Source organism: Bombus flavifrons, chromosome 13 (assembly GCF_040668555.2).
Source record: "Bombus flavifrons isolate JBK064 chromosome 13, iyBomFlav1_principal, whole genome shotgun sequence".
Classification (NCBI taxonomy): domain Eukaryota; kingdom Metazoa; phylum Arthropoda; class Insecta; order Hymenoptera; family Apidae; genus Bombus; species Bombus flavifrons.
The window spans coordinates 12,710,189-12,722,911 of record NC_138454.1 but is presented as its reverse complement, the minus strand read 5'-3'; the positions used below and the strand labels follow the sequence as shown (position 1 = coordinate 12,722,911).

At 27.9% G+C, this 12,723-nt stretch overlaps 3 protein-coding genes across 5 annotated transcripts; 2 read left to right on the top strand and 1 right to left on the bottom strand.

The window, feature by feature from the left end:
• The first annotated feature begins 1,655 nt into the window (after nt 1-1,655).
• Chmp1 (charged multivesicular body protein 1) lies at nt 1,656-4,055 on the top strand. The gene is made up of 4 exons (XM_069125810.1): nt 1,656-1,979; nt 2,484-2,804; nt 3,002-3,146; nt 3,225-4,055. The coding sequence occupies exons 1-4, from the start codon at nt 1,958-1,960 to the stop codon at nt 3,334-3,336; spliced, it is 600 nt and encodes a 199-aa protein (XP_068981911.1). The 5' UTR covers nt 1,656-1,957; the 3' UTR covers nt 3,337-4,055.
• Nucleotides 4,056-5,391: 1,336 nt separating this feature from the next.
• LOC138186211 (meiotic recombination protein REC8 homolog) lies at nt 5,392-8,959 on the bottom strand. The gene is made up of 11 exons (XM_069125815.1): nt 8,574-8,959; nt 8,276-8,403; nt 7,812-7,996; nt 7,593-7,669; nt 7,248-7,420; nt 7,103-7,182; nt 6,751-6,990; nt 6,461-6,662; nt 6,093-6,345; nt 5,702-5,847; nt 5,392-5,581 (listed from the first exon to the last, which is right to left on the bottom strand). Exons 1-11 carry the CDS (start codon nt 8,714-8,716, stop codon nt 5,463-5,465), a joined length of 1,746 nt encoding a protein of 581 aa, XP_068981916.1. The 5' UTR covers nt 8,717-8,959; the 3' UTR covers nt 5,392-5,462.
• A 189-nt stretch (nt 8,960-9,148) lies between these two features.
• Nucleotides 9,149-12,612, top strand: Ist1 (increased sodium tolerance 1-like protein). Of its 3 annotated transcripts, none has more exons than XM_069125807.1 (8): nt 9,149-9,275; nt 9,410-9,501; nt 9,778-10,061; nt 10,253-10,529; nt 10,618-10,773; nt 10,841-10,972; nt 11,040-11,093; nt 11,814-12,612. In XM_069125807.1, exons 3-8 carry the CDS (start codon nt 9,793-9,795, stop codon nt 11,991-11,993), a joined length of 1,068 nt encoding a protein of 355 aa, XP_068981908.1. In that variant the 5' UTR covers nt 9,149-9,275; nt 9,410-9,501; nt 9,778-9,792; the 3' UTR covers nt 11,994-12,612. The 3 variants fall into 3 exon arrangements, with proteins under 3 accessions (XP_068981908.1, XP_068981907.1, XP_068981906.1); XM_069125806.1 differs by having other exon boundaries at nt 9,737-10,061; XM_069125805.1 differs by lacking the exons at nt 9,149-9,275; nt 9,410-9,501 and having other exon boundaries at nt 9,524-10,061.
• The last annotated feature ends 111 nt before the right edge of the window (nt 12,613-12,723 follow it).

Below are 12,723 nucleotides of genomic sequence, written 5' to 3'. Positions count from 1 at the left end.
AGACATTTTTTAGCACATATTTTATTTCTTAAAAATCGTTTCTAATCATTATTACTAGCACTTATTTCATACGCATTGCAAACATTTTATATTTAAAAATTATATGAATATATTTATATATGAAACAATTTGCAATTTTCATAATTTGGAAACATAAGAAATAGAAAGTATTATTCTCCAAATTTGAGATATATTGGAAGATGGAAACATATGGTATCTTTTCATTAATTTGACCATAATTTTTCATTTTGTTTTAAAGAAAATCTTTATATTAGTGTAGTATCGGAAAATTAAGATATAAATTTTTCCCGATTACTTACAATTTATTATTAGCAAATTAGATATACAAATATTAATAGAACAGAAAACGACGTTTGTTTAATCGAAACTAAATGCGATACTCGTCACAACGAATATAATTCTCTCTCTCTCTCTCTCTCTCTCTCTCTCACACACACACACACACACCGCAACTCTAACAACTCTACAACACTGACAACTCGATCACGACTCTACTCTTCGACGACTCGATTAGCTCTGCTCTTCGCAACACACTCGCTTATCGACTCGCATCCTCTGACCCCTCGGTCACTTCTCCTTGAAAACCGAAACCGTCTTTTGTTCTAACGCTGTTTATCGTTTTTCTCATACCTCTGCAAGAACTAGGTGACTTTAGTCACATAGGCGCTCTTAAATGTAAATGAAACACAGAAGGATGACGTACACGGTTTTTTCTATTTTCGACCGATCCTTTTATGATACTACATTAGTTTTAAATTGTTTCGTTATAAAACACATTTCATTAATTCATACTACTTATAAATATACAAAATGTGTACAATTACAACCTATTAAACTTTTTACATAAAAGCACAATATAATTATTTGCCTTTCATTAAAATCCTATTATATTTCAAGAATGAATTATTCTAGGTTTACTAAATGTATATCCAGTATGATGTTATACATACATTTCAGATTTAATAAATACAAGTTTCGCAAGTATAATATGAACATTTTCATATTATTTATTAAAACCAATTATTAATTATTGAAACCTATTCATTTATTTTTCATATTACTTCATTTGTGATAAGTACTTCTGTATTTACTACAATACTTGATCTGTATTGAAGGAGAATAATAAACTAAACTAAATTAAACTAGTTGATCTGTAATCTCATGTGGGAAACAATAGGTATAAATATATGATAAACATAATACTTTCTATCTAACGAGTTAGTCAGTTAAGTTAGGAAAGATAAGCACATGACACGAGTAATGAGCGCGATTAAGTCTACAGGCAAATCATAGAATAGGAACGTAAACATAATTGGTCACGTGATACTCCAGCTATTCGCCGGTAGGTAGTCGATAGTCACTAATGAATTTGATACATTTGATACAGCTTGCAAATATATTTGTTAAATTTGATACAGTTGAATAAGTTACCATCATTATTATATTTTTCAAGATTGTGAGACGAAATATCATATAAGATATCTATATTATAGTTTATCTATGATTTTATCTGATCGTATTACCAAAGAGGAAATTTCCTTTCTGATATTATATAGTCCATGAGCGTTTAAGGCATTCTCGGTTGGTGTAGCAGTTTATATTCTAAAAAATATATTCTACTTTTCCATCTATGAAAATATATTTTTCATTTATGTCATCTATCAAATGAATAGTAATAATTAATCATACAGTAATCTTTTTACTTAGATATCTACCAAAATAATCAAAATTAATCATCGTTAGAGTACCAATACCTGTTAAATATTAATATTTATCATGTCAGGTAAATTCAAATTTGAATGACAGTTGATTTCATTAAATAGCAACGCATATTGTCACTTGTTATATCTTTGCTGACAAAAGCAAAGTAGTTCTATTGTTTGAACCTATCGTTCATTTTTAAAATCTAATCAAAACGGGGGCTGAACAGTCAATTATGTCCGTCTCCCAGATGGAAAGTATCCTTTTATTAAAATTTTTCAGTTTTTACATATTTTTCCAAATTGTCGGTTTCAAGTGTTCTTTATTAATTTTATTTAGATGAATGTTCCTTTTACTGAATTATGTTTGCAACTAATCTCTATTTTTATAAAGTTCTTATTAATTCTTCAATTGTATTTAAATTATAAAAAATTGTTTCATACTGATTTTGTATCTAAGACATTCTAAAAGAATTTTCAAATATTTTAGGTTTTCTTATTTTATTAATTAACGATTTTATTTCTATATAATACGTTATAATATACATTATAATATAATATACGTTTTAAAAGCAAATTACAATAATCTGTACATAATTTTAATGGATGTTACAGGATTTTGTTTAAAATGAAATTATATTTTTAAGGTTATGTGGCAATTTTTCCCATATATGTTATGTTTTGTAGTGTTTACATTTAAGGAAATTTTATTAACAATGTATTTAAATGAAGACAAAAGTATTTTTCTAAATTAATGTTAAGGAAATTTATTCAATCTCAAATTTGCTGTGAAGGAATTAGAGAGAAATTCCAAGAAATGCGAAAAAGAAGAAAAGGTGGAAAAAGCAAAAATAAAAAAAGCCATTCAAAAAGGTAATATGGAGGGCGCACGAATTCATGCAGAAAATGCAATTCGCCAACGTAATCAGGCACTTAATTATTTACGGATGAGTGCAAGAGTTGATGCAGTAGCTAGCAGAGTACAAACTGCTTTGACTACGCGCAAAGTTACTCAGTCAATGGCTGGAGTAGTTAAAGCCATGGATGCAGCAATGAAATCAATGAATTTAGAAAAAATTTCAGGTAAATATTTATATTTATATGTATATGTTGTTGTGTAATATGTATACACTATTGTGAAATATACATATTATGTATATTTCAGAATTTAATTTTTTACCATAATTTTATATGATATCTGAAAAATAATGAATAAATCATAAATTTCTAATGAGACTGTGTATGAATGTTTGTAATATATATTATAACTGTAATCTTAGGTCTTATGGATAAGTTTGAAAGTCAGTTTGAAGATTTGGATGTACAAAGTTCATACATGGAGAATGCTATGTCTCAAACTACAACAACAAATGTTCCACAGAATGATGTTGATTCTTTATTACAACAAGTTGCAGACGAAGCTGGGTAACTACTTTCCTTAGAGTTATTTTATACAATATTATGTAATCCTATAATATAAATTTATTATATAATTTTTTTCAGTTTGGAGTTGAATATGGAATTGCCATCTGGACAGTTAGGTAGTATAGGTACCTCTACTATCAGTCAAGAACAAGATGAACTTACACAACGGTTAGCAAGACTTCGTGAATAGTAATACAGATGTAAAATCTAGTTACATCACAGGTACATAATGAGAAAGATATATCTTTATCTGCTATAATTTGCATTAACTTATTAACCTTTTGACTGCCATATAAGAGTTTAATGGAAATGATCACCGTATACTATCCTTGTCTATAATTGTTTGGTAATTACATACTAGATATTATAAGCGCCTACAATTGCACATACTTAAATTTCAATTTCTTTTTTGTTTTTTAGCCATGTACAGAGACTGGTTTATTTTGTAACGGTCAGTGTACAAAGGGTTAAAAGAAAACGTATAAAAACATTTTCTTTATGTACACTCCATGATCTTAAACCTTTTTCTTAAATCTTATTCATTTATTTCGAGTAAAATTATGTAGTAATAATATAAAAAGCTAATATCTCCCACCTGAGGTTTATCATTAGGTTTCTCAGTTATTTGTTTAAGATAAACATATATTGTTCAGTAAATGTACATATTTATTTAAAATTGCAAAATTCCATTAAACCAATTGAAAAATATTATAATAATTAAGTAATTGAGAAATAATTGAGAAATATTATAGCTTAAAATGATTTCAAAATTATAGCAGTATATAAATATATTTACAGCCAATGGGATTATACAGAGTGTTCCATTTGAAGTTACGCATGCAATTACTACCCAAACTATAGTTCGTTTTAAAAAAATGTTTCAAATGGAACTTACCCTGTCCTGGGAAGAAGGGTATTTTTATTTAGGTAGGCATGTAACCCGTTTCGGGATGAATTTATCGAACTATAATATATTGGTGTTTGTAGGTCATTTATTGCCGTTCAAAACATACTGTTGTTGAACGTACAGAAATTGTTTCTTATGTATTCAAAAGGATGACTTTTGTAGTCAGTACAATTATTTACTCTATTTCTATATGATAGCTGCACCTTCTCGAAAGTGACAGAACTAATTCTTCTAAATTCCTCACATTCTTCCAAAATTAGAGGCATATCGGCAATCTTATTGCGAAATTATTGCGAATTTATTGCGAATTTATTATTGCGTATAATGAACCGTCGTAAATTAAATCGTTACCGGAAGAAAGTACACCTTAATACTATTTGCAATAATATTGATTCCTTTGAAGCAACTGTCATACAAACTGAGAATATCTGCCTAGTAGCAAATTATAGTTATTAATAAACAAAAACAAATACGAATAACGATAAATCGCATCATTTGTATAATTTCGATTCATGTTTACATCTGAATCGACGTAATACTTCAGTAAATCAAATCCTGAGAACGTTCGAAAAAAAGTAAGTTTTTGAAAGGCAATGAATGACCTTCGAGTACCAACATATTATGAGTCGATGAATTCGTCACGAAATGAGCTACACACCTCCTTAAATAAAAAAAATACAGTTCCGTATAAAAAAACAAAGATCTCCTTAAAATCTCGGAAACACGTCCACCTAGAGAAGATTTGTGATCACTTCTCATCCCTTCCAAAATGAGGTAAGTTTTATTTGAAACATTTTTTTAAACGAACTATAGTATGGAAATTAATTGCAAACTCCACCTGGAAATCTTATCTCTGTAACAAGTACCTATAAATAATGAACACGTTAAAATGTTCAACACAAATTGCTTGGATAAAAAGAGTTTACTTGCTATATATCCATGAATAAAATAAGCTTTTAATATAATAAAAACTCATTTGTTATATTATAAGATTAGATTTCTGTAGAATAAAAAGAAATCACTATTAATTGTTATTAATAATTATTAATAATTATTGATAATAATTATTAATATAATTAATTTTGCACAATATTGTAAACATAGCAGGTACTACTCTCTATGATATGAGAAAGAATATACTTTTATATAAAGACAATTTATCAAAGAAAAGCTTTATTACTGCAATGGTATTTATGTTGTAAACATACTATATGACAGAATAATTCAAGTAGATTGATTGTACCTTAAAAACAATTTGTAGCAATAAATGCTTGTATTATATGTGTATCATATATTAAATACATAATATGATACACAGTTTATTATATATTTGTTTGATAAAAATAAATTTGTATAATAAATATTTTAATAAGTAGTATATTTTTATATGGTTAATTATGAAGAGTTAATCATGATGCTGCAGCAGTGCTGTTACCACTTTCTGAAGTATAATAAGGGTATTTCTGTATCCAAATTGTATCAAAAGGTTCAGCCTGTTTCAGAATTATCTTTTTCTTTGCATGGAGTTCTAAATATTTGAAATATATGTCAATCATCATTGAGAATCTTCTGTACGCTCAAATTTAAGTGAAGACATAACAATAGAGAGTAAAAGATAATAAAATTATATTAATTAATTTAAATTTACCTAAACAGTGTGCAAAGGTGGATGCAGCATCAAATTTATTACAACTCTCTGGTGAAATTACATCATGAAATTTTATGAATGTCCTTTCACTCCAATGAGTTTCCATTAATGCTAATAACTCTTTTTTGATTAAATGTGTCTTTGAACTACAACAAGAAAAAAAGTTTTTATAAAATGTTCAATTAACTGTTGGTAATATGTATTAGATTCATGTATTTGTAACAGTATGAAGCAAAAATAACTGACACGGAGGAAGAACTGGATTTTGCATTTCTCCCATCAGATGATTTTTCTGTTATTGTCCTTTCTCTAAAAAATTCAGAAACGTATATTGTATATAATATGTAGCAAAATTAAATGTTTACACTAACTAAATAATAATAAACTGTACCCAATTTTTTCTTCAAAACCTGTAATTTCAGGAAGTTCAATTAGAGGTTCTTCAAACTTCTTTGTTTCTTTTCTTTGTTCTTCAGGAGGCTCTTCTTCTCCCCCTGCTACAAGATTTTCTGTTTGGAGGATTTTTTCTAATGTTTTAGATTGATAAGTAATTTCAGATGCAGTAAACATAAGCTTTCTTGATGATAATTCATCTGTTTGATCCGGTAGTCTACTTAAAGCGCCCACACGAATAGTTTCTCCAGCTGTAAAATTAAAATTATATTTATTTATTATTTTTTTTTATTATTTACTTTGTTTATTTTTTACTTTGACGTTCGATTATCTCTTTACTATTTTATCGAAATAAACGTTATTTACCTGTTGTCTGTTCAATTTCAAAATCAAGAACATCTTGAAAATCATTTTGAACCGTTTGCACCAATGGTTTCGTAAGACAACTACTGAACAATTTATTTAATGTTTTTCCCCACGAATTATTGGCAATTTTCGTTGATGGTTGTCTTAAATATTCAGTTCCTCGTAGTAAAATAGACGTAGACCTTTCTCTCCAAAGAGGTCTCTAAAAAATGAATAAAAATAAACATGTTTATAAATAATTGAATCGTATATTCAGTCAATGATTAAATTACACCAATTAAACAACTCACCGTATGAACTGAAACATTCCTGATATATTTTCGCATGACGCTACCAGACAGTTGAGTTCGTTCATCGAAATATTTTCTTGTCTTTTTTGGCTTTACTACTTCAATTAATTCTATATTTTTAAGAACTGATAAACCTTGCTGTAATTGAAACGGTAATTCAGGTGCAGATGGAGGTTCGTCTATCAGTAGTGGTGGTGGTTCTATTGGAAGCGGAGGTGGTAAATTTTCTACAGGACTTATCTATAAATAGAAATTCTCCTATAAAATTTATATTACATAGTTTGGAAAAGCACTAAAAGAGTTATACAATTTAGTTATACAAAAAGTTATATGAAAAAATTACACAACGTACCTTGCTTTTTTTCGCAGGAATTTCTGTTGGAGATATTAAAGTTCTTTTCCTAGAAGTCGCAGGCTTTTTAACATCCGAGCCTAAAAAATCATATTTGCAAAAAGAACTAACTTATCTATAAATAAAAATGCGATAATTAATGCACCTCTAGGAACGACAAAGGGTTTGTGTTGATCATTTTCAGCGGATGCTACTCGTGTTTCTCTTTCAGTTTCAATTGTCTCAATCTCAAATCTGTTAACATCAACAAAAGGAACTTGCACCGATTTCTCATGAATTTCTGCCGATTGATCCCAAGGAAATCTTCGTATTTCGTTTCTAAATAATGGATAGCAATAATTTTATAAATATCAAGAATATGTACTTATTGTTCTATTCATTGTATTCTAATAATTTTAATAATTTTAAACGAATCGTATTTAAAATTATTAAAATTTAAAGTATTAGGATCAGAAAGTATAAAATTACTTTAAAAATACGTAAAACTAACAAGGATAGCTCTGGTCCGGCTAAGTATTGTTCCATATCATGTTCGGATAGTATCCCGAAATTCATTTCATCTTGCATCTACATATGAACAATATAATGTTATAAATTTAAATAACGCGATATAAATCATATATAACATAACAACACAAAATAAAATTTTATTATCATAAATAATCCGCGTTGGGCTTGTCCATTTTTTTTTTTTAAACTTTTTTTTTACCAAACGTCCTATAACGGAAGTATATGGTTCTTCTGTAATTAAATGCGAATTTGATGGAATTTCTAAATTCCGGAACACATCTTCCATAGGAGGAACATCCGGTAATTCTAACGCCATTACCGCGTTAAATTCTTCATGCCTACGAAAAGATATTTGAAATATTTTCGCGTTTATTAATATTAACGCTTTTCTTATTAACAATTTGCCGAGTTATTAATATTAAAACTAATAAAAAGTGCTTTATCAGTAATCAAATCTGAAATTTTAGAATTTCTGAAGAAATTAAGTGCTTCATAAAATTTAAATCTTTACCTTTTTTTGAATAATGTGTACTTCATTGCGAAAACATGATCTACAATAAAAAAAAGAGACAAAAAGTAATCTTTTTATGTTTTTAAAGATAAAAGATGCTTGTTATATTACTGCTAAAAAGATTATAAAATGTTAATTTCAAGATTTATGACCTTGAAAGTATTTCGTTTGGTAAAGAAGTATTTTCGCAGCACCATACATTAATTGTGAAGAAAGATAGAGACTAAATCTGCCATAATTTCTTCCACTTCTCATTTCAATCGTTGATAAAATTTCTTCGCTAAAATTGTAATCGTAATCGTATATATAACGTAATTAATTTAATAAATAAGTGCAGAAATAATAAAATATCATTGCAACAATAAGACAAAAGAATATCCACAAGAAACACAAATAAATTAAACAAAATAATTAGTTGAAAGCGATCGTGAGAATAAAAAAGTACTTTACCAAGTAAGGACTATGTTAATCTTCTTAATTAGTATTGGTCTGCAAGTTTCCTTAAACATCTTTTCACTAAAGGTTGCGGCTAACCAGCATTTGGCTAATTTGCCTTTCCTTCTGAGAGAAAGAAGTTCAGTTGAATAAAACATTGGAGAACTGACGAATTGGAATAGAAATTCGGAGGTGGCAATGCGAATCGTCACGGCAACGATTTCTGTTTCTAGAATTTAACGGAAATGTGTATTCTTAAACAATCGATCGATCGATTTTTTGAAGCGCCCTCCATCTAGGAAGTCGAATATCGCGCGTGCAGTTATTATGTATACAGGATGATCCAGTTTTCTCCGACCAAATTTTGTCAGGATATTCTATCGGTGTGATATGAATAAGAAAACAATGTTTTATAGGATATTTGAAACTGTACTAAAAAATTATAATAAATGTACGAAATTAACTATTATTCTATTATCATGATTGAATGGCATAGAACGTCGTGACAATGTTTAGCCAAGAAAAGCTGACACACCTTGTACATATCGCGACATATGTATTTATATTTAGAGAATATGTTACATTCGTACGGAACCCCGCGGTGAAATGATGTAAGAATATGTAGGGATGAAAGTATTGTAACCTTATAGGGAAAACAATTAATTACGTATAGTTTAAACTTTATAAACGACAAAATATTTTATTACATTTGAAATAGTATATTTATTGTAATGTAAAATAATACTTATTCATTTATTTAAGAGATTTAATTGCTAAGAGGTATAACTATTAATAAACAGCTCATCATTTATTTTATGGGATTTATAGCATTAATTGTATATTTAATATAGGTTAAAATATGTGAAAATAGCGCCTTATTTTACTTTTACGCAAGTACAATAGTGACATGTATGACTCACGAGAATGTGTAATATGTAGATAGGTATTCTTTACTTTAAAAATTCTTTATTACCAAATTTTATTTATGTACTACAATATAAGTTTATTCGTTTCGTTACAAATACTTTTACCATTTTATATAAGTTTATTATAAATATTAAAAAAGTCATAATCGAAAATTTTGCAACATATATAACTCATTTCAATCATATATTTAATATCTCTGAGCTGTCACTTTCTATCAGTTCTTGAATAACCTCTACTATACTCCTACGTAGGAGCATGAAAGATTATATCAGTTTTCTTCATTTGTGACAAGAACAATCAAGTAGAGATGTTTTCAAGTGGGCCGAATTATACAAAATTAAAAACGCATCTGCGGCTAGCAGTTAATCGATTAAAGTTGCTTGAGAAAAAGAAAACGGAACTTGCTCAGAAAGCACGGAAAGAAATAGCTGACTACATCGCTGCAGGTAAAGTTGAAAGAGCAAAAATACGGGTTGAACACATTATCAGAGAAGATTACATGGTTGAAGCAATGGAACTCCTCGAAATGTATTGTGATCTTTTGCTTGCACGTTTCGGACTTATTCAACAAATGAAGTATGTATGTCATTCAAATGATTAAACATTACTTTTCCGATTCTATTTTATTGTTTCAATTTTTAATATTACCTTTATTATAATAAATATCATGAAATTATAATAAAGTAGTCGTCATTCTATTAGCAAAATGTTATAAAAATCATTAATAACATAATTATTTTTAAATATCATTATATTTATTGTTATAGGAATTTAGATGAAGGTTTAGCGGAAGCTATTTCTACCATAATTTGGGCTGCTCCTAGAATACAAACTGATGTTCAGGAAATTAAAATAATAGCTGATATCTTAATGTCAAAATACGGGAAACAATACACAGAAGCATGTAGGGAAGAAGCAGTACAAACTATATCTGAGAAGTTGAAACATAAAATGAGTGTGCAATCACCATCTAAGCTTCTTGTAGAGAAGTATCTTATAGAGATTGCGAAAAATTATGATGTTGAATACGAACCAGATCCACAGGTAGAAATTATGAAATGAAACCGCTACTGATAATGATAACTATTCTAATTTTATTGTGAGAATGAATATCTTAATTGCAATATCATAGATAATGCAAGAGGGTCAAGATGCTTTATTGATAGATGTTGGAAATAACACAGAAAGAAACAATTTAGACACAGCTTCTGGAGGCTTACCACTGCCAGTTGGGTTTATTGGGTTTCCTCAAGCTCCTCTATTACCAAATCCTGCATCTAATCTAATTGTAAGTAATCTCTTTTACTATATAGCTATTTTGTATTTATACTTTTTATTTAAATTACACCTTTCAGAATTCTGAGAAAGGGCCTATAGGATTTGTAACTCCACCAGGATCATTAGAAAGTAAGGATCAAAATGTTCCTTATAATCCAAATAATGTTTTGTACAACATTCCCTTAGATAACTCAAATGGAGACAAACTTGTGAGTGATATAATTTAAATTCTATAAATTAAATTATTGGATGATTAATGAATTCTTATCTATTAAGGAAAATGATCTGCCTCCATCATATGCATCATTTCCGCCTGATTTAAATAAACAGGTAATTTTAGAACAAAAATAATTAAACTCACTAAATATGTAAATGAAAATTAATAATATTATGAATAGTTAGATATACAAGTATATATTTATTTGTTTTTTGGCTTCATAGCCTGAAAAAAGGATTTGGCTTATATATGTCTAACCCCCACTCATTTCCATATAACTTTTAAAGTCCCAAACACACATATCCCCTTTTAAATTTAATATTAAAAATTATATATACGTATACACACACACTACCCTATACTGGCTATAGTGCAATTAGTTTGGTATCCATATTCTTTCTTTCAAGACTCTTATCCAAAGTATCACCGCTTCACTTATCCTACCTTCCATTATATCTTTCTCTCTTAATACACTGGAATCTAATCTATCTAATCTAAGTTTCTTAATAAATGTTCTAATGTGCTTATCTCTAAATTACATAAAATACATTTTCTTTCCCACTCTTCCAACCAATAACGATTTCCCTCTTCAACATTTCTGCCTCTTACTATCCTTATGATTAGCTATATTAGGTTTATTAATATTTTATTTTTACTTCCAATTTTTCAACTATAGAGCTGTTATTTATTATTATATTTGTTAAAATGATTATTTGTTATTATTACTTATTATTATTACTTGAAAACTTAGACATATACGTTTACATATTGTGTATTTTGTATTAATTATTATACATTTACGTAATACGTTTATTTATGATTTTTTATTACAGTCCGACCAGAAACCAAAACCTCAACCGCGATCGAAAATGCCGATGAATGATTTTCAGCTTCCAGATTTGCCCGCCGTGCCATCGGAGAATGATTTACCCTCAAATAATCCATCGACTAGCGAAGACATTGATTTTGACGATTTAATGAAGCGCTTTGAAGATTTAAAAAAAAGAAAGTAATTTCTTATTTAAGATATGTTACAAATATGTATGTTGTATTACAACAAAAATATAGTGCAGTAGGTATAACTAAAAATAATTCCTATAGTTTAATTATACAATATTGTAAAATTTAAGTAACTTTGAATACTGCAAAACATAGTAGTATTGGCAAAATATTATTTGCAATACATCTGAAGTAGAAAACGAGAAGTTACAAATAGATTTAATTTCGAACGTTACATCAATATCATAAATAGCTTAACACTTTAATCTTTTCAAATTATTGAAATCACCAATTTTAGATTCTTATATAATATGCATTCAACACTTATGAAAGAAAATCATATAAAGAAATGTGTAAAAAATGTGTAAAAACATTCTACAGTGAATTTATTTCGAATATAATTTTCTTTTATCTTTAGAGGAATAGATCACATTAACGTGATATTGTGCAATGCTATGATATTTCATAGATATGAATTACAATATTGCTACAATAAAAATCAATTTTCCAAGTTGATACAAAAATATTATCATTAATAAAGTACAGTACTGAAACAAACAAAATTTGAAATAGCATTTGTATATATTGTAAAAAGGTGCATGTATATATATATATATATATATAAATAATTACAGTTTATATATTACCAATTATAAGTAAACTTTTTAATTGCTTCAGTTTGAAATGTAAGTATAACAATATAATCTTACATTATTTTTTAAAGATAATATTTTTTCATAATAT

Bases quoted from the DNA above. Each gene is read 5' to 3' on its own strand.
- Chmp1 (XM_069125810.1), top strand. From the start codon at position 1,958: ATGTCCGTCTCCCAGATGGAAA. The intron at 1,980-2,483 runs GTATCCTTTTAT...ATTAATGTTAAG, and splicing joins GTCCGTCTCCCAGATGGAAA to GAAATTTATTCAATCTCAAA. The intron at 2,805-3,001 runs GTAAATATTTAT...CTGTAATCTTAG, and splicing joins GAATTTAGAAAAAATTTCAG to GTCTTATGGATAAGTTTGAA.
- LOC138186211 (XM_069125815.1), bottom strand. From the start codon at position 8,716: ATGTTTTATTCAACTGAACTTCTTTCTCTCAGAAGGAAAGGCAAATTA. The intron at 7,421-7,592 runs GTTAGTTTTACG...TCCATTATTTAG, and splicing joins GCCGGACCAGAGCTATCCTT to AAACGAAATACGAAGATTTC. The intron at 6,991-7,102 runs GTACGTTGTGTA...TTCTATTTATAG, and splicing joins TTCCTGCGAAAAAAAGCAAG to ATAAGTCCTGTAGAAAATTT.
- Ist1 (XM_069125807.1), top strand. From the start codon at position 9,793: ATGTTTTCAAGTGGGCCGAATTATACAAAATTAAAAACGCATCTGCGG. The intron at 10,062-10,252 runs GTATGTATGTCA...TTATTGTTATAG, and splicing joins GGACTTATTCAACAAATGAA to GAATTTAGATGAAGGTTTAG. The intron at 10,973-11,039 runs GTGAGTGATATA...TTATCTATTAAG, and splicing joins ACTCAAATGGAGACAAACTT to GAAAATGATCTGCCTCCATC.